Below are 26,500 nucleotides of genomic sequence, written 5' to 3' on the forward strand. Positions count from 1 at the left end.
TGTATCAAATGGAAAAAGAAAGCATATTTAACAAATGGTGCTGGCATAACTGGATATCAACATGTACAAAAATGAAGATAGACCGCTATCTATCACCATGCACAAAACTCAAGTCCAAATGGATCAAAGACCTCAACATAAAGCCGGATACACTCAAATTTATAAAAGAGAAAATGAGAAGTACTCTTGAACGCATTGGCATGGGGAACCACTTCCTAAATAGAAGCCCAGCAGCATAGACACTGAAAGAAACAATTAACAAATGAGTCCTCCTGAAACTGAAAACCTTCTGTAAAGAAAGGACACGGTCAACAGAACAAAATGACCACCTACAGAATGGGAAAAGATCTTCACTAACCCCACATCAGACAGAGGTCTGACCTCCAAAATATACAAAGGACTCAAGAAATTGGACACCAAAACAACACATAATCCAATAAAAAAATGGAGTAAAGACATAAACAGAGAACTCTAACAGAGGAATCTAAAATGGCTGAAAGACACTTCAGGAAATGCTCAACATCCTTAGTCAGCAGAGAAATGCAAATCAAAACAACTCTGAATTTACATCTTACACCTGAAAGAATGGCTAAGATCAAAAACACTGATGACAACTTATGCTGGAGAGGTTGTGGGGAAAAGAAAACACTTCTTCATTGTTGGTGGGAATGCAAGCTGGTACAACACCTTTGGATGTCAGTGTGGCGATTTCTCAGAAAATTAGGAAACAACCTTCCTCAAGACCCAGTAATACCACTTTTGTGTATTTGTCCAAAGCATGCTCAATTGTTCCAGAAGGCCATGTGCTAAACCATGTTCATAGCAGCTTTGTTTGTCATAGCCAGAATCTGGAGATAACCTAAATGCCCCTCGACCAAAAAATGGGTAAGGAAAATGTGGTACATTTACACAATGGAGTACTACACAGCAGAAAGAGAAAAAAAAAAAAAACCCGACAGCTTGAATTTTGAGGAAAATGGATGGAGCTAAAATCTTTATTTAGAATGAGGTAACCCAGACACAGAAAGACGATTATCACATGTATTCATTCATATGTGGTTTTTAAATGTAAAGCAAAGAAAGCTAGCCTAAAAACCACAATCCCAGAGACCTTAGACAACAATGAGGACTCTAAGAGAGATTTACATAGACTTACTATATGGGAAGTAGAAAGTAGAAAAAGACAAGATCTCCTGTGTAATTTGGGAGCATGGGGACCTTGGGGGAGGATTGAAGGGGGAGGGGAGAGGCAGGGAGGAGAGCATTGAAAAATGTAGAGCTCACTGAATATCAATTTTATTTTTTTGTTTTTTTTTATTTTTTAATTTATTAATTATTTATTGGTTTTTTTTTGTTTGTTTTGTTTTGTTTTGTTTTTCGAGACAGGGTTTCTCTGTAGCTTTGGAGCCTGCCCTGGAACTAGCTCTTGTAGACCAGGCTGGCCTCGAACTCCCAGAGATCTGCCTGCCCCTGGCCTCCCGAGTGCTGGGATTAAAGGCGTGCGCCACCACCGTCCGGCCTATTTTTTATTTTTTTTAATTAATTTATTTATTAAGGATTTCTGCCTCGTCCCCGCAACCGCTTCCCATTTCCCTCCCCCTCCTCCGATCAAGTCCCCCTCCCTCATCTGCTTGAAGAGCAATCAGGGTTCCCTGACCTGTGGGAAGCCCAAGGACTGCCCACCTCTATCCAGGTCTCGTAAGGTGAGCATCCAAACTGCCTAGGCTCCCACAAAGCCAGTTCGTGCAGTAGGATCAAAAACTCACTGCAATTGTTCTTGAATTCTCAGTATTCCTCATTGTCCGCTATGTTCAGCTAGTCCGGATTTATCCCATGCTTTTTCAGACCTAGGCCAGCTGGCCTTGGTGAGTTCCCGATAGAACATCCCCATTGTCTTAGTGTGTGGGTGCACCCCTCATAGTCCTGAGTTCCTTGCTCGTGCTCCGTCTCCTTCTGCTCCTGATTTGGACCTTGAGATTTCTGTCTGGTGCTCCCATGTGGGTCTCTGTCTCCTTTCATCGCCTGATGAAGGTTAATATTCATGAGGATGCCTATGTGTTTGTCTTTGGATTCACCTTCTTATTTAGCTTCTCTAGGAACATGAATTATAAGCTCAATGTACTTTATTTATGGCTAGAAACCAAATATGAGTGAGTACATCCCATGTTCGTCTTTTTGGGTCTGGCTTACCTCACTCAGGATAGTGTTTTCTATTTCCATCCATTTGTATGCAAAGTTCAAGAAGTCCTTGTTTTTTTACTGCTGAGTAATACTCTAATATGTATATATTCCATACTTTCTTCATCCATTCTTCCGTTGAAGGGCATCTAGGTTGTTTCCAGGTTCTGGCTATTACAAACAATGCTGCCATGAACATAGTTGAGCATATACTTTTGTTGTATGATAGGGCCTCTCTTGGGTATATTCCCAAGAGTGGTATTGCTGGGTTCAGGGGTAGGTTGATCCCGAATTTCCTGAGAAACCGAAACTCTGCTTTCCAGAGTGGTTGCACATGTTTGCATTCCCACCAGCAATGGGTGAGTGTACCCCTTTCTCCACAACCTCTCCAGCAAAGGCTATCATTGGTGTTTTTTATTTTAGCCATTCTGACAGGTGTAAGGTGGTATCTTAAAGTTGTCTTGATTTGCATTTCCCTGATCGCTAGGGAAGTTGAGCATGACCTTAAGTGTCTTTTGGCCATTTGAAGTTCTTCTGTTGAGAATTCTCTGTTCAGATCAGTGCCCCATTTTATAATTGGGTTGATTAGCCTTTTTGCGGTCTAGTTTCTTGAGTTCTTTATATATTTTGGAGATCAAACCTTTGTCAGTTGCGGGGTTGGTGAAGATCTTCTCCCAGTCAGTGGGTTGCCTTTTTGTCTTAGTGACAGTGTCCTTTGCTTTACAGAAGCTTCTCAGCCTCAGGAGGTCCCATTTATTCAATGATGCCCTTAGTTTCTGTGCTGCTGGGGTTAGACGTAGGAAGTGGTCTCCTGTGCCCATGTGCTGTAGAGTACTTCCCACTTTCTCTTCTATCAGGTTCAGTGTGTTTGGACTGATATTGAGGTCTTTAATCCATTTGGACTTGAGTTTTATGCATGGTGATAGATATGGATCTATTTTCATTCTTCTACAGATTGACATCCAGTTTTGCCAGCACAATTTGTTGAAGAAGCTCTCTTTTTTCCATTGTATACTTTTAGCTCCTTTATCGAAAATCAGGTGTTCATAGGTTTGTGGGTTAATGTCAGGGTCTTCTATTCGATTCCATTGGTCGACTTCTCTGTTTTTATGCCAATACCAAGCTGTTTTCAACACTGTAGCTCTGTAATAGAGTTTGAAGTCAGGGATGGTAATGCCTCCAGACAATCCTTTATTGTATAAGATTGTTTTGGCTATCCTGGGTTTTTTTTCCATATAAAGATGATTATTGTCTTCTCCAGATCTGTGAAGAATTTTGATGGGATTTTGATGGGGATTGCATTGAATCTATAGATTGCTTTTGGTAGAATTGCCATTTTTACTATGTTGATCCTCCCAATCCAAGAGCTAGGGAGGTCTTTCCATTTTCTGGTGTCCTCTTCAATTTCTTTCTTCAAAGACTTATAGTTCTTGTCAAATAGATCTTTCACTTCCTTGGTCAGAGTTACCCCAAGATATTTTATGCTATTTGTGGCTATTGTGAAAGGTGATGCTTCTCTGATTTCCCTCTCTGCTTCCTTATCCTTAGTGTATAGGAAGGCAACTGATTTTTTGGAGTTGATCTTGTATCCTGCCACATTACTAAAGGTGTTTATCAGCTGTAGGAGTTCTTTGGTAGAATTTTTGGGGTCGCTTATGTACACTATCATATCATCTGCAAATAACGAAAGCTTAACTTCTTCCTTTCCAATACGAATCCCCTTGATCTCCTTATGTTGTCTTATTGTTATTGCTAGAACTTCAAGCACTATGTTGAAGAGGTATGGAGAGAGTGGACATCCTTGTCGTGTTCCTGATTTTAGTGGGATGGCTTTGACTTTTTCTCCGTTTAATTTAATGTTAGCTTTTTGTTTCATTGATTCTTTGGACTGTTTTCTGTGTTTCTATTTTGTTGATTTCAGCCCTCAGTTTTATTATTTCCAGTCTTCTACTTCTCCTGGGCGCATCTGCTTCTTTTTTTTAGAGCTTTCAGGTGTGTTGTTAAGTCCCCAATGTATGCATTCTCCGTTTTCTTTAAGTGGGCACTTAGTGCGATGAACTTTCCTCTTAGCACTGCTTTCATTGTGTCCCATAGGTTTGAGTATGTTGTCCCTTTATTTTCATTAAATTCAAGGAAGACTTTAATTTCTTTCTTGATTTCTTCCTTGACCCAGGTGTGGTTCAGTAGTTGACTGTTCAGTTTCCATGAGTTTGTCGGTTTTTTGAGGGCAGCGTGGTTGTTGCCTTCTAACTTTAATCCGTGATGATCTGATAAGACACAGGTGGACACTGATATTTTTTTGTATCTGTGGAGGTTTCCTTTGTTTCTGAATATGTGGTCAATTTTTGAGAAGGTTCCATGAGCTGCAGAGAAGAAGGTATACTCTTTCCTATTTGGGTGGAATGTTCTACAGATGTCTGTTAAGTCCATTTGCTTCATTACCTCCAATAATTCTCTTAATTCTCTATTAGGTTTCTGCCTGATTGACCTGTCCATTGGTGAGAGAGGAGTGTTGAAGTCTCCTACTACTAGTGTGTGTGGTTTGATGTCTGCCTTGAGTTCTAGTAATATTTCTTTTACATAAGTAGGTGCTTTTATATTGGGGGCGTAGATATTCAGGATTGAGACGTCATCCTGATGAATTGTTCCTGTTATGAGTATAAAGTGACCATCTCGGTCTCTTCTGATTGATTTTAGTTTGAAGTCAGTTTTGTTAGAAATTAGTATGGCCACACCTGCTTTTTTCTTAGGACCATTTGCTTGAAACACCTTTTCCCAACCCTTTACTCTGAGTAGGTGCCTGTCTTTGTGGTTGAGATGTGTTTCTTGCAAACAGCAGAATGTTGGATCCTGTTTTCGTATCCAGTCTTTTAGCCTGTGCCTTTTTATAGGTGAATTGAGCCCATTAATATTAAGTGATATTAATGACCAGTGGTTGTTTACTCCGGTTATTCTTATTGCTTTTGGTAGTAGAGATTGTGTGTCTCCCTTCTTTGAGATGTGCTGGTGAAGGGTCATTAGATGCCTGGGTTATTGTAGGCACTGTTGGCAGTGTTGGATTCCTTGGGTTGCGATTTTCCTTCTACTACTTTCTGTAGGGCTGGATTTGTGGCTACGTATTGTTTAAATTTGTTCTTATCCTGGAATGTCTTGTTTTCTCCATTGATAATGAACGATAGCTTGGCTGGGTATAGTAGTTTGGGTTTGCATCCATGGTCTCTTAGCTTCTGCAGAACCTCTATCCAGGACCTTCTGGCTTTCATAGTTTCCATAGAGAAGTCAGGTGTAAGTCTGATCGGTTTACTGTTATAAGTTACTTGCCCTTTTTCCTTTGCAGCTCTTAATATTCTTTCTTTAACCTGTATATTTTGTGTTTTGATTATTATATGGCGAGGAGATGTTTTTCTTTGATCCAGTCTGTTTGGTGTTCTGTATGCTTCTTGAATATTTGTATGAATATCTTTCTTTAAGTTGGGAAAGTTTTCTTCCATAATTTTGTTGAAAATAATTTCTGGGCCTTTGAGCTGTGACTCTTCTCCTTCTTCTATTCCTATTATTCTTAGGTTTGGTTTTTTTATTGTGTCCCATAGTTCCTGAATGTTTTGTGTTGAGAATTTGTTGGCTTTGCTGTTTTCTTTGATCTGTTCGTTTATTTTCTCTATGGTGTCCTCAGCATCTGAGATTCTTTCTTCTAGCTCTTGTATTCTATTGATTGTGCTTGTTTTTGTAGACTCTGCTCGTTGGCCTAGATTTTCCATATCCAGCTGGTCCTCAGTTTGTATTTTCTTCCTTGCCTTCATTTCAGTTTTCAGTTCTTGAACTGTTTCCATTACCTGTTTGATTGTTTTTTCTTGGTTTCCCAGGGTATCATGTACGTATTTACTCATTTCTTCAAACTTTTTGTTATACTTCTCATCCATTTCTATAAGGGCATTTTTTACATGTTGTTTAAGGGACTCTATTGCCTTCATAAAGTCGATTTTTTCCACTTCTTCTGTGTTAGGTTGTTCAAATACTTCTGTTGTAAGATCATTGGGTTCTGGTGTTTTCATGTTGTTTTTCAGATTGTTGGGTGAATTCTTGCCTTGGCGCCTGCCCATCTCCTCCTATTGATCCTATCTAATGGGTCTTTTAAAAACCGCATCAGGTTTCCCTGCTGGCCAAGGGCTCCGCTTACAAAATGCCCTCGCTCTCTTTCCTGGTTCCTGCTGCAGGCCAAGAACCCTCTCACCCCTCCGAAGGATCTTCAGGACAGGACCAGGCTCCCCGTGTGCCAGTGACCTGGCCAACCAAAGGCCTACCTCTTTGATTCAATTGTAGTAGGGCGATCTGCTCTCCTTATTGCACGCCTGTCCCTGCCGCTTGGGTCTGCCGCTGCGCCGTCCCCGAAAACCTCTTCCTGTATGAGGTGTTGCTCCGCCGCTTCTGGCCGCTCCTCCGCCGTGTCTGGCCGCCGCTCCGCCTCTGTGCGTCTCATTTATTAATTATTTATTAAAGATTTCTGCCTCCTCTCCGCCACCGCTTCCCATTTCCCTCCCCCTCCCCCAGTCAAGTCCCCCTTTCTTGTCAGCCCAAAGAGCAAGCAGGGTTCCCTGCCCTGTGGGAAGTCCAAGGACCACCCACCTCCATCCATCCAGGTCTAGTCAGGTGAGCATCCAAACTGCCTAGACTCCCACAAAGCCAGTACGTGCAGTAGGATCAAAAACCCATTGCCATTGTTTGAGTTCTCAGTAGTCCTCGTTGTCCGCTATGTTCAGCGAGTCCGGTTTTATCCTATGCTTTTTCAGACCCGGGCCAGCTGGCCTTGGTGAGTTCCTCCTGATAGAACATCCCCATTGTCTCAGTGTGTGGGTGCACCCCTCGCGGTCCTTGCTCGTGTTCTCTCTCCATCTGCTCCTGATTTGGACCTTGAGATTTCTGTCCGGTGCTCCAATGTGGGTCTCTGTCTCAGTCTCCTTTCATCGCCTGATGAAGGTTAATATCCAGGAGGATGCCTATATGTTTTTCTTTGGGTTCACCTTCTTATTTAGCTTCTCTAGGAACACGAATTATAGGCTCAATGTTCTTTATTTATGGCTAGAAACCAAATATGACTGAGAACATCCCATCTTCCTCTTTTTGGGTCTGGCTTACCTCACTCAGATAGTGTTTTCTATTTCCGTCCATTTGTATGCAAAATTCAAGTTTATAGGTGAATTGAGACCATTAATATTAAGTGCTATTAATGACCAGTGGTTGTTTACTCTGGTTATTCTTATTGTTTTTGGTAGTAGAGTTTGTTTGTCTCCCTTCTTTGAGATATGCTGGTGAAGGGCTGCTAGATGCCTGAGTTGTTGTAGGCAGGGTTGCCAATGTTGGATTCCTTGGGTTGTGATTTTCCTTCTATTACTTTCTGTAGGGCTGGATTTGTGGCCATGTATTGTTTAAATTTGTTTTTATCCTGGAATGTCTTGTTTTCTCCGTTGATAGTGAACGATATCTAATGTTTTAAAAGACCCATTAGATAGCATCGATAGGGGGAGATGGGCAGACGCCAAGTCAAGAATTCATCCAACAATCTGAAAAACAACATGAAAACACCAGAACCCAATGATCTTACAACAGAAGGACTTGAACACCCTAACACAGAAGAGGAAAAAATTGACTTTATGAAAGCAATAGAGTCCCTTAAACAACATGTAAAAAACGCCCTTATAGAAATGGATGAGAAGTATAACAAAAAGTTTGAAGAAATGAGTAAATACGTAAATGATATCAATTTTAAAAAGGAACAAAAGACCACTCATGATCTCACGGAGGTATCTCCTCAACTGAGAGTCTCTCTTCCCAGATGAGTGCAGGGTTTTGTCAAGTTCTCCAGAAACAAGCAGCACGGTTGACCCTGCTCCAAAGCGACACAGAAGTCGGTGTTTTTGAACCATCACCATTCCTTTCTTGTTCATCCCCCAAGAGCTCCTTTTAATCCCCGAAAGCACGGGATAGACTCTGTCCCAGCAATACCCCACTCCTAGTACCGATTTCAGTCTGAGTCAGGCTTGGGATTGTTGCCATCAAACACCATGACCAAAAGCAGCTTGGGCGGAGAAGTGTTGGTTTCTTGGGCTCCTAAGTCCCTCACAGAGGGCAGCCCCGGTAGGAAAGCAGAGGCAGGACCTGATGCGGTAGGTAGCTGTCCGTGGGGGAGGTGCTCAGCCTGCTGCCCTACACCTCAGGACCACGTGCCCAAGGATGGCACGCCCCTGGCCACAACCACCCCGGCTCTGCCCCCGCACCCCAACCACCATCCCTACCGCCTGTCTGCTGTCTGTCCCGCAGCAATCATTCGATCGTTCATCGCAGGCACGTGCTAGAGAGACCTTTTCTCCAAGCAGAGTCCCTCTTTCCAGCCAGAAGGGCCGAGCTGAGGAGAAACCAGGGAGCACAGAGGCAAGCGTGGATCCTTGCCTTCGGCATGCGACGGCCCCATTCAGACACCTGCCAGCGTAGGCTTCTCCGTTGTCTTTTTTCCCCATGGCTGTCTCATGGGAGCCACACAACTGGCCCAGCAGCTTGCTGGACAGACCCTTCCCAGATCCAGCTCGACACGGGTGTCTCTCCTTGTCCTCTACTGGAAAGGCTTCAGGGCGGGACTGGGTTGAGGTCAGGTTGGAAAAAGGCGTGTCTGCCTCTTCACCCCTCGCCCCCGTGGGCTAAGACTGTGCCTCGCATCGAGGCGGAGCTGAACCCAGCGGTAAGCACACCACCATCTGTCTCCGTGCCCCGAACCTGCTGACAGGGTCACGACCGAGGAGACCCACCCTGCAGCGGACGCAAAACCTAGGTGGGCAGAGGTTCCGCTCCAATTTGCCGACTCACACAGGCACCTGCACCTCTTGCCCGCACACACAAGGAGCCGCAGAAACAGCGGCCTTAAAACAGCCAGGCTTGGCCTCAGCTCCCCCAAGCCGCTCTGGGGGCTTTCGAGGAAATAGGGCCTAGGGTCGCGCACTGTCAGCCCTGCAGCGACGCGGAAGCTTAGTAACCACACCAGGTGCTTTCTGCATTCACCCTGCCTGCTATCAGCACGGAATCAACACCACCCCACAGAGCACCCCCACCCACGGACGGACACGCGCTCTCCTCCCGATCTCATACCAACACTGCCACCATGAATGATCACTTAGAGACCCTGGAGTTTTGTAATTTACGCCTGCATACATCTATATGTATATACAATCCTAGGCTAACACACATACACACAGTGAAGGACAGAAATAGACAATACTGTCAGACATATTGACAGACACATACACATTCTCTCTCTCTCTCTCTCTCTCTCTCTCTCTCACACACACACACACACACACACACACACACACACAGTAGACTGGCACGAATCACTGCATTTGCTTGAAGTCGGCGCTCAGTTGTGAAGAGCAGAGGAAAGGTTCCAGGGAGCGTGTGATGCATGCAGGTGTGGCAGGTAGGGCAAGCAAGACTGTTTCTTGGAGACCTAAGAGCAGGCGATAGAGTGAGGTGGAGACTCAGTGGGCTCCATGAGTGGGTCGGAAGCTTGCGCGGGAGCGCTGCGTGTCGGGTGTTTGTGTGTCGTCGGTGTGATAGTGGCGGTGTGTAGGCAGGGTGTGTCGGGCCGCAACAGGGCTTCGCTGGACAGGCCCTGAGGATTTGGTGTGTGCAGGAAAAGATGGTGGGCGTGAGTGGGAATCAAGGAAAAGGGTGGTGAGTGTGCGGGTAGGGAGCGCCGGTGAGGCTGCAGGCTGTTGGTTTTCGAGTGAGGGTGTAGGTACGTACTAGTGGAGCGGAGCAGCAGGGTCTGGCGGCAATGCTGTTGGGCAAAAGGTAAGAGAGGTGATGTGATGGTAGTGCCCCCCCCCTCCGGTGCAGGGCAGGGCAGGGCAGGGCAGGGCAGGGCAGTGCAGGGCAGTGCAGGGCAGGGCAGGGCAGGGCAGTGCAGGGCAGGTGTCAAGATGGGTGGTGAGGTGGCAAGGTGTCCGGAGGCAAAGATGCCAGCAGGTTGTCGTGGCGACGGTGTTGGGCAAAAGGTTATGTGGTTATGGGGGAAAGGTGATGTAGTATGGGCACGCAAGGGAGTGAGGTTTCAAAAGGAAGAAGAAAAGCTTCCCTGACCGGGAATCGAACCCGGGCCGCGGCGGTGAGAGCGCCGAATCCTAACCACTAGACCACCAGGGAGCGACACAAAATACCCGACGGGCCAGCCTCTCGCAGAATCTCAGCCAGTCTGCTAATCTGTCTGCCAGCCGCTCGCCCTGCCGACCGCCTGGCTATAAGCCACTGGCACTCTGCACCCATGTGATAGATTGCAGCCTGCCATCGCAGCCCGTGCTCCTCCCTGCCCTTTTAGCTGCTCGGAGTCCTCCGTGGCTTCCGTGCCACCTTTTAGTAATTCGCCTGGCCTGGCCCTTCCCCTGTAGCTCGCCACACTCTAAAAATGTCTAGAGGGTTCTCTAGTTGTTGTGTCGTTTTGATAGTTGATAGGTCTTGCAATCTTGGGACAGAACCTTGGCAAAAGGGAAGTATTATGCGTTGGCCGGGAATCGAACCCGGGTCAACTGCTTGGAAGGCAGCTATGCTCACCACTATACCACCAACGCCACACCAACAACGTTTAGTGCACAGCAGCTAGCTGATAGCAGAGGCGTCGGGGTTTCCTAGCACTTTACACCCTTTGTACTCTTCACGCTGACACTGACTGCAACCCCAATCCTTGCTCTGGCCCTGCACCCGGTTATCCGAGGTCCTCTCCTCTTCGTGCCTCCTGACTGCTACAATTCTGGTCTGGCAGGTCACGCCACGACAGCCACAGGGACCAGGGTCCTCGAACAGGGTTCACCATCATTATCACTATGAGCACCACCAGCACACCCTTCCCAATAGATCTGAGCTGTACTCCGTAGTCTGAATGGGTTTAGCACACATTTGTAAAACATTCCGCTAATCCAATGCTGAATGTGCATTTTTCTTTGCAGATTGGAAACAGGAGCAGAGCGCGTGGCGTGCAGGACACAGTTCTGGACCTGGAGTGTGCGGCCAAGGTTTAAAGGCCCCGGGGTTGGAAAAAAAAAAAAAGGCAAATTGTCCCATCGGGGAACGGAACCGCAGTCTCCCGCGTGACGGGCAAGAGTATTCATCACTATACTAAAGAGGATAATGGCACCCCTGCTTTTGTGAAGCTGGCCCCATTCGGACAGGCCTGCCATTCTCCAGTGCCGACCAAACACGAAAGCCTCGCGGACTCTGTGGGAATGCCTCTCCCACCAAGTCAGGACCTGCAGCCCTGTGTGACAACCGAGTATCTGCCCCCTGCCGCCAGAGGTGTGAAGAGACTGCGGACCTCGCCATGGGCTGCAGGAGAGGCTGGTGGGACACCTGGGCGGCCCTGCGCCGGGTGGGGGTTGAGTGGTGTGGTATGAACATTTCGAAAGGTACAGAGATTTCGTCCTGTAGGGATTTTTGTGTCCATGAGTGTTTGGACTGGGTACTCCAGGGACACCGACTTGAGGCAGCAGACTTGAATATTGTAGGCTGAAGCAAATACTAGGCACGAGCCTAAAAGTGCTGTATTCCTGGAATCCCAGGTATATTTCTACATGAAATCTTTGACCAAAAGAGCAGTAATGAACAGACAGAAAAGACATCGGAGGCCGGCTCACACAGATTGTGAGAGGATTATATATTTGATGTATAATACATGTAGTAGCCACCCCCCTTGAAATACTTAAAATTGAGTCTAAACTGAAATATGTTAGAAGCAAAACAATATATGTAGGCTTTCGGAAATTTAAAAATATAGCAGGCTTTCTCATGGGCCACCAACCAGCTCTCAAATCATTAGTTTTGAATGCTTGACCTTAGCTCAGCTCTTATTTTAATCGGTTTATCTTTATCTGTGTTTCTCCTCTGGGCTTTTTACCTTTCTTTCTTTTTATCTATTGTAGTAATAAGAGGAGTGGTGGGGCTGCGTCCCCGGCACCCGGCCGCCCCCACGGCTAGCTTTACCCAAAATAATTACACGGAAACTGTATTCTTTTAATCACTGCTTGGCCCATTTCTATCTACCCTCTTCTAGGCTAATTCTCACATATTAATTTAGCCCATTTCTAATCATCTGTGTTGCGCCCCTAGGTGCGCTTACCGGGAAGATTCTAGCCTAGTCCATCCTGGGTCGGAGCTTCATGGCGTGTGTCTGCCCGGGAGCGGGGCATGGTGTCTCTCTCAGGCGTCTGCTCCCGAGAGGAGAGCTGTGGAGTCTGAGCTCACTTCCTCTTCCTCCCAGCATTCTGTTCTGTTTACTCCTCCCACCTATCTTCTAACCAATAAAATGGGCCAAGGCAGTTCCTTTATCAGCCAATGACCTTCCTCCATCAATCTATCTTTTCTGCTGTCTCCATGTCTGTCTGGCAACTGCCTGACTTCTGGCCCCAAGTGTGTTCCTCTCTCCCTGGTTCTCTTCATCCCTTCTTCACTTCTCTCTTGAGCCTAGATTCCTCCTTCTATTTATTCTCTCTGCCTGCCATCCCTGCCTATACCTCTTCTGCCTAGCTATTGGCTGTTCACTTTTTTATTAGACCAATCAGGTGTTTTAGTCAGGCAAGGTGAAACAGCAACACACCTTTACACAATTAAACAAATACAGCATAAACAAATGTAACATATACTTGTGTCATTAAACAAATGCAGCATAACCAAATGTAATACACCTTTGCACAGTTGAAGTAATATTCCACAACATAAACAGGTCTGGTCAAGAAAAATCATTTATGGTCTGGGCTAGCACTGGACCCTGACTAAGAAAGACAGCTATTAACATCAAGTATTTTACATTGGTATGGATTTTGGTATATTGATACAAATTTAAAGTTATTTTTGTTATACTGTATGTATGTTTCTACTCTTGTTTGGGGTATTGTGCTATGTAGCTCATTTAAAAATGTAATGTATAATGAAGAAATGCAGGTTAGTAGTTAGTCATCTATAGTAAACTTGTAGTCATTAGGTATGATTTTAAGCTCATACAGAGATATGTTTTAGATAGGTGATCTTTAAGCATTTCAAAGATCTACAGAATACAACATTTAAGATGTTTAATAACCTAAGGATTTTCATGGCAGTGAGACATGTCTGCTCCTCTGGCGTGGAGGCGCATGAATAAAGACACAACTCACATGGTTTTATCGGGAGGGAGATTCTCCGTGGTCCCTCATGAAGTCCTGAGTTCACATCCTGAAGAATTTCTCCTTGTTTATTCTCCAAACAGTCTTTATACCAAAACGTAAACTGAGGGGTAAATACATTAGCATTCTGTCTTCTAGGTAACCAGGTGAATGGCTTTTAGTCATGTCCACAACTACCTGTGTGCTCTGTACTCTAGCTGGCAGGTAGGCTTGAATTAACATCTCTATCAGGCATCCTCCAAATTACACAGAAATGAGCAAAACAATACCCTGACCTTTTGTTAGGGCAGCGACAGCCTGTGTGGAAATCTATGTGACCACCTCAGGTGGGGCCTATGGCTTTAGAGCCTGGCTGTCACACCATATAGAAATATGGGTCTACACTTTTTATCCTATATTCCCCCTAAATGATGACAAATCTACAATGTAATTCCGTCTCTTTAAGAGACAAGCCACTCTCACTTCTTCCTGCTTGCAACCTCAGCTCTTTCTCTCCATCCCTCTCTCAGAGAGGCAGCTTCTGCCTTTCTCCCCACTTCTCACCTTCCTCCCCCTCTTTCTCCCTCCTCTTCTCCCCTTTTTCCTTCCCTCCATAAACCATCGAATAAATGTCTAACTTTACTCTGTATGGTGTGTTTATCCATCTCTCTTGCCCGCCAGCCCCAGTCACATGGAGACCTACCGTGTGGTCTCATGCACTGTCCCTGCTCGGGACTGGCTGCTTTTGGGACCTAGCAGTCCTGGAGACTTGCAGCATCTGTGCCTCCCACCCACCGCCTGCCCACACTGCTTGCTGGGGACCAGTCAGCTGCCACAACCCCTTCCCAATGCAATGCATTTTCTGACTTCTATTTTAAAGTTAAGGCATCCATAAAGTATCTAGGCTGGTTGAATTCGGCAGTCCCTTTCACAGTCCCATAGCTCTCAGCAGCTTTTGTTCTCTCATCAGCAATGAAAAAACTCAAAGTTAACACAGCACCATACTGGAACCTGACTCCCTGTACATTTTTCACCTTTATGTGGCTTTTTTTCTTTTATATTACTTTACTCTTTCTTTAAAGGCTTTATTATTTCTAAATTATTCACTTATTTCTAAGACTGTCTATACCCATTTTCTATTCTTTCCTAAGCCTACCATCATTTTTAAACACACTGTAGTTTAGAGTCCCCCCCCCCCCCCGCCGCCTTCTGGACCTGTCTTTACTGTGTGTCTCTAGCCTTGTGAGCCAAACCTTTAAACTGCTAAGTGGCTTTGAATTGGCAACTGACTCCACCCAACTCAGGTCAATGAAAGCAGAACTTTATACCCTGTGAGGTTGTGTTCAACTGGGAGCTGCATTCAACCGCCCTGGCTCTAGGAAGTTGGTGCCCCACACTGTGGCATGCGGGTTTTACTTAGCTTGCCATTTCTACTTTGTGTACCAATACAACAGAGCCTCTTAAAGGAGTCATGTCCTTTCCCCCTTCCTTTCTTTTATTTTTTTCTCTTCCAGCTTTCTCAGGCCCTATGTGGGAATTCGAGCTCAATATTGGAACTCCAAAAAAAGTGTGAAATACTGAAACATTGGGACAAAGGTTATAAAGCATTAAAGCATTAACAATTCTGCGGGGTGGGGGGTGGGGGGAGATGACTATCCTGAGACATGACAAAAGGAAAGATCATCAAACAGCCAGCCTTCACCCACAGAAGGACTCTGTAGTCAACTTACGTGACAACTACACATGCATGCTTAAGTTTCCTGACTTTCGTTATCTGCTCTGTGAAACAATCATGTTAATTCCAGGGAGGTAATGTCAGAACTGAGTTGAAATTGTAGGACCCCAGATGGTGTTGGAGAATTGTTTGGCATGGAAACTATCCCCACCCCCCACATATTTGGCCTCAGTAGTGTGTAGATGATGAGTATATAGACCAAAAAAGTATGTTTTTAAAAACATTTATTTAGTGTGTGTGTGTGTGTTTAGAGCACAGAGAAAATCAGTTTTCTCCAACCACCATGTAGGTTCTGGAGGTGAAACTCAAGCCATCAGACGTGGTAATATGTAGCGAGCTGCGTGGTGTCACACCTGATGGAGATGTATAATCAACTCCTATGGCTAAAGTCTGACTTATGCCTGATCACGCAATGATCATCAGCTGCTTGCATATGCATGGGCCTATGGGCAGTGCCCACCTGGCAATCCGGGATTGGCAGCCCATGCCTACTTAAGGGCTGGGAGAGGTTTGCCTGGGAGGTCAAGGAGAGAGGGAAGAGAAAAGAGAGGAAAAAGAGAGAGGTCAAAGAGAGAGAGAAAGAGGAAGGAAAGAGAGAGAGGAGGGAAGAAAATGAGAGAATTGTAAAAGGTCTGGAATAAACTGCAGTGAGAAGAGCTCCGGTGGTTGCATCATCCTTGCGGGTCGAGGTAGAGACATGACAAGTGGTGGCCCGTACGGGGACAAGCATACGGGGAACCTCCAAACCTCTTTCCGTGGAGCCCAGAACTTGCTGCAGTCAGGGGGTGCACCAAATAATCCTCAAGGTAAAGATTGGGGATCCGCCGACAAAAAGCGGGTTTTCTGCTCTTGCCGGTAGAAGAAGGGAGAGTGGAGGTAATAGGGCTGCGACTATAGCGGACGGTTTAAAGTGAGGGCCACGACCAAAGTGGACAGTTTAAAATGAAAATAAAAGGAAGAATAGGATTTTAGAATGGGCGCTTCAACATCACACCTGATTTTTCTGGCTCTTAACGAGCTGTTACGGAGTGCTTTGGAGAGGTTCTTTACTGAATGTGACACAGTTGCTCCTTGGTTTGCTGTCCCTGGCAATCTTAATGTGTCATCCTGGGACAAGCTTGGTAGAGAGCTGAATTTTGCCACCGAACAAGGTATGCTAGAGAAGAGTGATATTCATGTGGTTCGAATTACCGAGACCTCCAGAGTTTGCAGTGGAGTGTGAGCAGCTGCAGCTCCAAGACCAAGGAGCTCTAGGCGGCTCCAAGGCCAAGCAGCACTGAAGGTCTGCACCTCTGCAAACCCCGGGACCTGCCTCAGGGCACAGAAGCGCAGCAAGCAAGCGATAAGATCTGATAAGATCTAGTAGGCTTGAACCTCTGTCCTAGCCCGGGGCAACGGCAGCTCACGTTGCCACACCTCCACCTTCCAGCTCGGTGGGGAGGAGCCTTTGCCTCTCCCCTGCCTTTGCTGAGACCTGAGTCCAAGCGTGACTGGAAAATGGCAGTAGATTGTAGTAAAAACGCGTAAGAATGCAACATCCCCGCTCAGCAGGAAGTAGCCAGATGGATTGACAATGCCCAAATTCCCTATAAGACAATTTAAGTGGGGCCCCTTCAGAGCAGAAGCAGGATCAGCTGAGTTGCTAGGGAAGCCAAAGAGGTGCATGAGGGAGAAGGTGTCTTCCATGCACTCAGCTGACAGGAATAAATGAGCCACGGGAGTATGGCAGCTGGGGTATGTTATTTAGGGGACTGCTGAAGGAACAGTGGTTTCTGACTGCGTCTGAGATTATGGCAAAGCCACTCCTAACGATGACTCAGATAGATGTCCTCTGGCAACTGGCTCAGCTTGGCTGTAAATGGAAGTATCTGGGGCTGTGTGTGATATGAAAAATTTAAAGAATTGTCTAGCTGTCTTTTAGGTAATTGGTCTGGTGAATTTGAACAACAACTGGAAAAGCTGAGAGTGACGACGGTGACTGCAGATTCCACACGCATGGATACCAGCCTGGCAGAAGAACTATCTTCCTGGATCACTCCATGGATCATCTGAAGGAGTGGGCGGGATAGGAGCCCTGGCAGGCTTAATGGTGCTTGCCTCCCTGGTATGCCTGTGGTGCATTTGTCACATAAGGGTTTCACAGCATCGCAATGCAGTTATGATCATTCAGGCCTTCATAGTCATTGAAGCAGGACAGTCCCCTCAAGTTTGGTTATCTATATTTGAGCACAGGATGTGAGGCTTGTGCACTGCATTTGAGGTAAGCATACATCAACCTCAAGAAGAGCAAGTCTGATTGCATGTGGGTTGGTGTCTAGCTCCCACCTCTGTAAAAAGGCACCGGACAGGTCTAGTGTTCTCTGAGTGGATGACACCTGGACAAACACTAGTACATGTTTCATTTTTAACCGAGATCAGACCTCTACTCTTACCTATTGCTTTACAAAACAAAAGGGGGAACTGTAGTGAGCTGCGTGGTGTCACGCCTGATGGAGATGTATAATCAACTCCTATGGCTAAAGTCTAACTTATGCCTGATCACGCAATGATCATCAGCTGCTTGCATATGCATGGGCCTATGGGCAGTGCCCACCTGGCAATCCGGGATTGGCAGCCCATGCCTACTTAAGGGCTGGGAGAGGTTTGCCTGGGAGGTCAAGGAGAGAGGGAAGAGAAAAGAGAGGAAAAAGAGAGAGGTCAGAGAGAGAGAGAGAGAGAGAGAGAGAGAGAGAGAGAGAGGAAGGAAAGAGAGAGAGGGGGGGAAGAAAATGAGAGAATTGTAAAAGGTCTGGAATAAACTGCAGTGAGAAGAGCTCCGGTGGTTGCATCATCCTTGCGGGTCGAGGGTGGCCGCGACAGTAATAAGTGCCTTTACCTACTGAGCCATCTTGCCAGCTCCCATTTTCCTCTTTTGAATAGCATTTATGCTATTGCAGTTTCTTTATTAACAAATTTACTTTTTATACTTAAAAACTTTGTGTTTGTTCTGGGCGTGGTGTCACACACCTTTATTCCTAGCACTCAGGTGGCACAGGTAGGCTGGTCTCTGTAGTGAGTTTCAGTTCAGTCAGGGCTACGTAGAGAGACAACGGTCTCAAAAACCAAACCAACCCAAAAGCTCTCAACAACTTTCTTAAGTGTGTGGAGGGCAAGGTCAGACTCTTGCATATAGGATAGGAATATCCTTGGACTGTTTTCTTACTTTTAACTGATCTTTGTTGTTCTGATGAGACTTTCAATAACCTGTTCGGGTTATCTCACCTGGTTCACCTCAGCCAAAGTTCCCTTAGGGACTGCATTGGCCTCTGAGGCGGCACAGGGACTGTGGGAGCAACGCAAAATTGAGGCCCCAGGCACTAAAAGGAGATGCCCTCTGCTTTCTAGGGTCTCCCCCAGTTTCCTCACCAGCAAACAGTAGCTCGGGATTTTCCCCGAGGGCATAACAAGTGACTACACGGAGACAGTCCTGTCTGTCAAGTAGACTCCACATCTTGTTTGACCAGCAATCGCTAAGTTAGCAGAACCAGAGTCTGCTGACCTATGGTGGTTAGGCAAGAAAATGAGCTCATTTCCTTCCTCTTTTCTTTGTTTGTCTCTTAAAGCCCTTCAGACTCTGACCCAGTTCTTGAATGACCCTGGAGATACAGATGTTTCAGAATGGACATTTTGGTGGCCGATGGCGCCTTCAGCCACTGACAATTTTCCTGCTGTTCGGTGAGTAGGGGTCGTTCTGAAATAAAGTGACGTCAGCTTTTCCTAGAGTCTGGACTTTAGAGACATGGGCAGCACGGGACAGATGTGGTTTAGAAGCTGGGGAGATTAAAAAGGCAAGAGACACAGGTCTGATGGTACCTGCTTATAATCCCAGCACTTGCAGGGTGGGGACAAGGGAACCAGGAGCTCAGCGTTAGCCTCAGCTATAGTGAGTTCCAATTCCAGCCAACCTGGCTTCGTGGAACCTTGTGGAAAAAGAGCTGGGTGTGGTGATCCTTACCTTTGTCTTAGCACTTAAGAGACAGAGGCAAGTGGCTAGTCTGGTCAACACAGTGAGTTCTAGGCCAGCCAGAGCTACATAGTGATACCCTGTCACAACAACAACAGGATTCTAATTTCTTACTGCCCTAGTATTTTTTAAGTTCAGAATTCAGAGATTCCTTTACAGTTGCTGGGAAGTCTGTCTTGCACCAAACATTCATACTTGTTTTGCAGCCATGGCAACCCCTTGGCAGGACGAGGCGAGAAGGATAGGAGAGATAGATAACTAGAAACAGACTCTTGAGGTGGGGGAAGAGGCTCCAAACCCATCCCGGCTTTCCTTATACACGATCCTATTTGCTTTCACCTGAGGCTGCTGCGCCACACTGACCCCTTCTCTTCTCATTTACAGCTCTTGCAGACCAGCAGACTGGTAAGTCTGTGCCTCCCTTGTTTTCATGGCACTATTTCCTTACCATCAAATGCTGTGTTTACTTTGTAGGGAAAAGCCTCTTCTACCAAGGAGCAGACTTGAGTAGTTCTCTCACAACAGGGCCTGGAGGAATCCTTAGTAAGATTCCAACTGGATTCTCCAACAATGCAAGGGAAAGAGACCAGCGAGAGTACACAATGTTTTTTTAATGGTTTAGAGATTGAACCCAGGACCTGAGGTGTGCTATACATGCTTCCACCATTGAGTTATAACCCTTTTAAAATTTATTTTGAAACAGACTTGTTAAGTTGCCCACAAGTGGTCTTGAATTAATTATATATCACAGTCAGCTCATAAATGCTTCATCCATTCCCTTGCTAGATGACAGTCGTGAGTCATCATTATCATTCCCACATCATTTTATTTATTTATTTATTTATTTATTTAGTTTTTCTAGACAAGGTTTCTCTGTAGCTTCGGAGCCTGTCCTGGAACTTGCTCTTGTAGACCAGGCTGGCCTCGAACTTGCAGAGATCCACCTGCATTCCCAGATCTTTACTGGGTCAATGACAGGAACTCTCTGGCCCCTGGGCTCCCCTTTGGAATCCTCCGTCTCTCAGAATTTACTTGTTCACATTCCTTTTTGCTCTCTCACTCTCAGCGGATCTCCCGAAGGCCGTGGTGAAACTTGAGCCCCCATGGATCCAGGTGCTCAAGGAAGACAGTGTGACATTGAAGTGCGAAGGGACCCACAACCCTGGGAACTATTCGACCCAGTGGCTCCACAATGGGAGCTCCCTCCGGAGCCAGGTCCGGCCCAACTACACGTTTAAAGCCACAGTCAATGACAGTGGAGAATACCAGTGCAGACTGGAGGAGAACATCCTCAGCGACCCTGTACAACTGGAAGTGATTGCCGGTTAGTAGACGGGCCCAGGAAGGAGCTGGGATACCAGGCCATGGGGCTCTGTCTACTGGACAGAAGTTTACAAGAAAAGGGGTGGCCTGATTTCTGGGAAGCAGCGGCGAGAACTTGCTGGAAAGACATTTGATCACTAGTTTCCCCTTTGACCCACTCTGCTTAGTACTGTCGGAGGGGGACAGCTGTTATCTGGCTCAGTCCGGATTGAGCAAGAGGTTAAAGCCTGGTTTGACAGAAACAAAAGGAAGTTAGTACTTCATAAACATCACTCTCGTGACGGCAGTGTGGGGAGGCATGGAGCCCGGAGGTGTGGGGAGGCATGGAGCCCGGAGGTGTGGGGAGGCATGGAGCCCGGAGGTGTGGGGAGGCATGGAGCCCGGAGGTGTGGGGAGGCATGGAGCCCGGAGGTGTGGGGAGGCATGGAGCCCGGAGGTGTGGGGAGGCATGGAGCCCGGAGGTGTGGGGAGGCATGGAGCCCGGAGGTGTGGGGAGGCATGGAGCCCGGAGGTGTGGGGAGGCATGGAGCCCGGAGGCCACGGGGCCTGCAAAGACAGGGGCAGGCTTGACAGGTGTGAGGAGACAGGAAGTGAGGTTTCCAAGGGAAGAACTGAAATCTGGAAACCGAGGCCAGAGGTGAAGGGTAGGGCACCGTGTCAATCATGTAGATAAGGATAGGCTGTGTGATGACTTTTATCCCCAACTGAAGCAAAAGCTTATAAAGTCATTTTAAAAACTTAAAACTGTTTTTTTTTTGTTTGCTGTATAAAATGACATGTATTTGTGGAGGACATGGTGTGACATTTTTCTGTGTGTATATATATTGTTTGGATCTTAAACTGGATTGGGCACATTTATGACCTCATGTTTTTCATTTCTTTATAGTATAAATATTGAAAATCCTTATTTTTGTGTGCCCCCCATTTGGAATATACAGTATAGCCAAGGCAAGAGAGCCTCTGAGTCCAATGGTCTTTCTGTGTTGCTCAGATTGGGTCTCAGAGCTGAGCCCAGGCCCTCTGAGTCCGATGGTCTTTCTGTGTCACTCAGACTGGCTGCTGCTCCAGACCCCTCAACTCATGTTTAAGGAAGGAGAAACCATCATCTTGAGGTGCCATAGCTGGAGGAGCAAACCCCTGAACAAGATCACATTATACCAGAATGGAAAATCCATAAAATATCGTCAATCCAACAGCACCTTCTCCATCTCCAAAGCAAATCACAGCCACAGCGGTGATTACCACTGCACAGGATACCTAGGAAAGGGGCAATACAAGTCGAGGTCTGTGACCATCACTGTCCAAGGTACGGGGCCTCTGTCAGGACGTTGGAAAGGGAGAGGAGGAGACGGACAAAGGCTAAAGTTGTACAATCCCAAGTGGAGTTCTAGGAATGTCACAGCAGCAAAACTGGGCTGGGAGCAAAGAGGAGAGCAGTGAAGGCCCTGCCAGGTGAGGGCAAGTGGGCCCAGCCCAGAGCTCCTCTCTTGTGGGTGGTGGGTGGTGGGTGGCAGGACTGCGGGGTAGCAGAGAAACAGAGCCCTGTCATGGGTGCATGGGTTCTCTGTGTTCCTAGACATCCCTAAGAGCTGAAGTGTAACTTCTTGTATCTCATACAGATGTGGCTGTGGTCGCCCTTTAGAAAATTCAGATCTATCAACATATGGGGGAAGACCGAGAGATTAAGAAGTCCATTAAGGCTCCCTGACTTATTTATCTGCTCTTGTCCTTACTTTAAGTACTCGGTGTGGTGACTTTACAAAGGCTCTGCACTAGGGACCTCACAGTTTATTCTGAATACTGTCTTAATGGCTCATTTCTTCTGATTCTCCTACCAGGTTCAGCAGATGCACTTGCCATCTCTCTACTTTGGTACCACATCTCTTTCTGCCTCGTGATGTTCCTCCTGTTTGCAGTGGACACGGGCCTTTATTTCTATTTACGGAGAAACCTTCAAACCCCGGTGGAGGACTGGAGGAAATCCCTGTCAGTCAAAAAGCATCAGGTTCCTGAGGGCAAATGACATCTCATCACATGGCAGAACAGCAATGGCAGCAACATCTTTTCAGCTCCCTCCCACCCCAGCCTTCCTTTGAAAGCAACTTAGGACCAGGTCTGATGTGTGGTCCTGTAATTACAGCTACTTAGGAGGCTGTGGAGGGAGGATCACCAGTTGAAGGCCTGCCTAGGTTACAGACTGAGTGCAAGCCTAGACTTGATAACTTAGTGAGATCTATTTCAACAAAAGTAGGCTGGGTGGGGAGTGTATAGGTGTGTGTTTAGATGGCTCACCAGGAAAAGGCACCTGTGGCTAAGCCTGCCAACAAGAGGAGAGTTTTGTCCTTGGGACGCCTATGACGGAGGAGAGAACAAATTCCTGAAAGCTTTCCTCTGATCTCCACACACCCACCACGACAGGCACACCGTCTCTCTCTACACAAAATAAATTAAAATGTACATTTTTTTTTCCAAAAGAAAAGGAGAAAAAAGAAGGCGAAGAATGGTGGCAGAACTCTTATTCAGCTTACATGATGTCTTAGGTTTGACCTCCAGCAATAAAACAACAATCAATCTGGGCTAAGGATCTCCTTTTTGTGACTTCTTTGCTCAAAATAATTGCAAAGCTTTCCCTTGTGCTTAGAAGGAAATCTAAAGACTTCTCAATGTTCTCCAAGATGTTACCACATGATCTTGCCGCTCTGATCTCATTTCCTTCTGCTTTTCCTTGCTTATTCTTGGTCCTGTTTGCTCTTCTTTGAAGGCAACGTCTAGGCTTCCACACACTGCCATTTTCCGTTTCAGGGGTGCCCTTGCTTACAGAAGCCCGCGTCCTGTTTCACTGTGCACTCGTCCTTGCTTTAATCGTGAATTGTTCCAAGCAAAACTCAGGCTGAGGCTTGATCCTCAGGCAGAGGTGCTAGGAGGTGGAGACCGATGGGAGGCGTTCAGTTTCAGGGCCTCCACGGTGCAGAGACCGATGTGGCATTCAGATGGCAAGAGCTGATCTGTGCCTCCATGGTGCAGAGACTGATGCTTTCCAGGAGGAATAGCAAAGCCATCCTGCAGCTTAGCAGCTTTTTCTCTCACCAACACCCTTACTTGTTCTTGTCTGCCATACATAGAGAGACACAAAGGAGCCAAACAAATGTGATCACCATTTGAACTTGGACTGAAGTGTCTGTAACTGTGAACTAAAAAAGCTTTTGTAAAAAAATATAAAGAACCTAGTCTCATATGCTTTTCTATAGCTTTTCTATATCAGAAAACAGGTTAAGATAATGTCCTTTCAGGTTTTATTCAAATGCCATCAGTAAGGGCTTTTTGATTCTTCAGTAGTATAACCTTATTCCTGTACCACACTCCTAAATCTCCTTTACTGCTTTGTTTTTCTCCTTTGTACTTTTCATCAATCAGTGATTGATGCTCGTTTAGTATGTTGTGACTTCCCTCCTCCCACGAATTAATCTCTCTCTTCTCTCTCTCTCTCTCTCTCTCTCTCTCCTTCCTCTTGCTCCCCTTCCTCCTCCTCCTCCTCCTCCTCCTCCTCCTCCTCCTCCTCGTCCTTCTTCTTCTTCTTCTTCTTCTTCTTCTTCTTCTTCTTCTTCTTCTTCTTCTTCTTCAGAAAAGTAGTCCTGGCTGTCCTAAAACTCCCTATGTGACCAGGCTGGCCTACAAACTCACAGAAATTCACCTGCCTCTGCCTCCTGAGTGCTGGGATTAAAGGCATGGGCCACCACGCCTAGCCCTCCCTCCCGTGCGCTTCCAGCCTCCCAACCCTTTTAATCTTCTCTTAAGATGCTGACCAGAATCCTAAGTGTGCTTGCCAGTGACACCTGTCTTTCTTACTGTTTTCTTTATGACCTCCAGCCTCCTTTTATAGCTGCTTGCAGACCTCCATTGCTGATCTCAAAAGGCACAACTTATCCATCTCCCTCCTCCTGGCAGCTTCTGGGGTTTGCAGGGGGCCCACTCTGTGGTTTTCCCTAAAATTCTAATGAAACAGTCCTTGAGTTTTTTTATGAGTTTGCTTTTAGGTTCTTTTATCTAAGAGACTGAGAACTTGCAAAAGGGAACTCTGATTCTCTAGAAGAGGCTAGGTTTTCCGGCTTTCCGAGCCCCCACCCCCCTCGTGCTGTGAGGAGGCTCTTTCTCTCTGTGTGTCTTCTGAAGCATGCGTGTGTCCTCACCTCCAATAAACACGTTTCTTCAGTTGCTGCTCCTGTCTGTGGTGCTTGCGGTTTCTTCACCACCACCTGCTAAGCTGAGAGTTTTCTTGCCTTTTAGTTCTTTAACTGTCAGAGAAAACGAACTCGATCAAGACCCCTAGACTGTATCGCTTTAGGAGAACCGGGTTTGTATTCCCTGGTGAAGGTGTGTGTGTGTGTGTGTGTGTGTGTGTGTGTGTGTGTGTGTGAGAGAGAGAGAGAGAGAGAGAGAGAGAGAGAGAGAGAGAGATCCGGCTTCTTCTTCAATAAGTCTAACATCAGACAGTCGAAATGGAATGTTCTGAATTAAAATAGATGGGACACAATAAAAAGACTCAATCTTCACAACCTCAGACAGTGGGAAGTAAAGCGGTTTCACTGCTTGGTGAACTCACATCAGCCTTAGGGCAGTGGTTCTCAACCTGTGGCTGTGACCCTCTTGGGGGGTGTTGAAGGACCCTCACAGGGGTCCCATATCCGATATTCTATATATCAGGTATTTACATTATAATTCATAATAGTAGCAAAATTACAGTTCTGAAGTAGTAGCAGAAATAATTTTAAGGTTGCCGGTCCCCACAACATGAAGAACTGTACTAAAGGGTCGCAGCATTAGGAAGGTTGAGAACCATTGCTTTAGAACATATGAAGGACTGATGCTACAGCAATTTATTCTACGTCTGAATTCTGGGGTCATTCCCGTCTGAGGGAAAAAACAAAAACAAAAACAGGCTCACAGATAAAAACAAGAAGTCTTTCCAAAACACCCTGAGGACGATGCTTTTTTGGGAGAGGAACCTTACAGGATTGGTCTCAAAACCAGGAGTAGAATGCAGGCTTTCCTATGTGCAGCGTTTTCATGGGTTGCTCAGTTAGGTTCCAGAATCCCATGACCACAGCGTTAAGTTTGTGTTCCTCAGTGGTAAACCAGTGAAAGAAAAAGAGTCAAATCGAAAGAACCCCACGTTCCGGAGGGAGAGCGGAGAAAAAAAAGGAAACAAAATCTTAAAAAGGAAAATTGAAAAACAAGGCGTGCATTGGCCGGGAATCGAACCCGGGCCTCCCGCGTGGCAGGCGAGAATTCTACCACTGAACCACCAATGCCAGACACAGCAAGCACCTTACTGTACTCCTATTTGAGCTTATCTCTATTGCTGGTTGCACTTCCTATGTAATCATTCTTCTTGAACAAAGTTCAAAAAGCCAACCCTCGTGTTTCCAGAATTCTTTCTTTTAAGACAAACCCCACACCACTCTTTACATTCCTAACTTAGAAGCTATGGTTCTGATTCCGTGGGAGCACGCGCCGGGCTTTCTGAGGCATCATTTTCTGTGGCGGGCATCGTGCTCTCGCATGCTCAGGACTGCCCTCCAAACCGAAACCTGGAGTACAGCGCTGCTACCTGGACCTGTGGCTGTCACCTATAGAATTAGCCCGGAACAACTGAAACTTTCTGTGTGTTTTTTTTTGCAGCAGCTCTGAGTCAAAACCGGCGATGGATGGGGGCCAGGCACTCTGCACTCCGCCTCTCCGGATCCCTGGATCCGATTCTTCTGCGGCAGTCATCGCGGCCGGTTGTGTCTGGGTCTGCGGTCGCTTGGTGCACACAGAAGGTGTGGGAAGGTTCTCGGCTGCGAGGGCAGGTGGAGTCGGGGCTCCCACACCGGATAAAAGCCCAACCAGGTCGTCCCGGCTTGGCTGGCTTGAGAGACTGCGAAAGAACAGCAGAGCGGAGCAGTACCAGCTTCCGCCACCTCGAGCATCCGAGTCCTCTTCCAATCTGAGAGCGAGAAGCCATGCCTATCCCTAGGGAAGTGGCACCTTGAAGATCAACTTCTTGTTCGAAGATGTAGGCTTCTGCACCTTCATTACTCGTGCCCACTT

At 46.4% G+C, this 26,500-nt stretch overlaps 1 protein-coding gene and 3 non-coding genes across 4 annotated transcripts; 1 reads left to right on the forward strand and 3 right to left on the reverse strand.

Annotated features, from left to right (window-relative positions):
• Nucleotides 1-10,296: 10,296 nt before the first annotated feature.
• Nucleotides 10,297-10,368, reverse strand: Trnae-cuc. Its single transcript has one exon. It is a non-coding gene; the product is annotated as a tRNA-Glu (tRNA).
• Nucleotides 10,369-10,718: 350 nt separating this feature from the next.
• Trnag-ucc lies at nt 10,719-10,790 on the reverse strand. The gene has a single exon. It is a non-coding gene; the product is annotated as a tRNA-Gly (tRNA).
• A 7,923-nt stretch (nt 10,791-18,713) lies between these two features.
• On the forward strand, nt 18,714-22,985 carry LOC121442024 (low affinity immunoglobulin gamma Fc region receptor III-like). The gene is made up of 5 exons (XM_041643458.1): nt 18,714-18,798; nt 19,472-19,492; nt 20,154-20,411; nt 21,462-21,716; nt 22,249-22,985. Exons 1-5 carry the CDS (start codon nt 18,714-18,716, stop codon nt 22,431-22,433), a joined length of 804 nt encoding a protein of 267 aa, XP_041499392.1. The 3' UTR covers nt 22,434-22,985.
• Nucleotides 22,986-25,648: 2,663 nt separating this feature from the next.
• On the reverse strand, nt 25,649-25,719 carry Trnag-gcc. Its single transcript has one exon. It is a non-coding gene; the product is annotated as a tRNA-Gly (tRNA).
• Between the last annotated feature and the right edge of the window lie 781 nt (nt 25,720-26,500).

This window comes from Microtus oregoni, unplaced genomic scaffold, assembly GCF_018167655.1.
Source record: "Microtus oregoni isolate MIOR12 unplaced genomic scaffold, Mior012 000086F_ref0000336, whole genome shotgun sequence".
NCBI lineage: Eukaryota > Metazoa > Chordata > Mammalia > Rodentia > Cricetidae > Microtus > Microtus oregoni.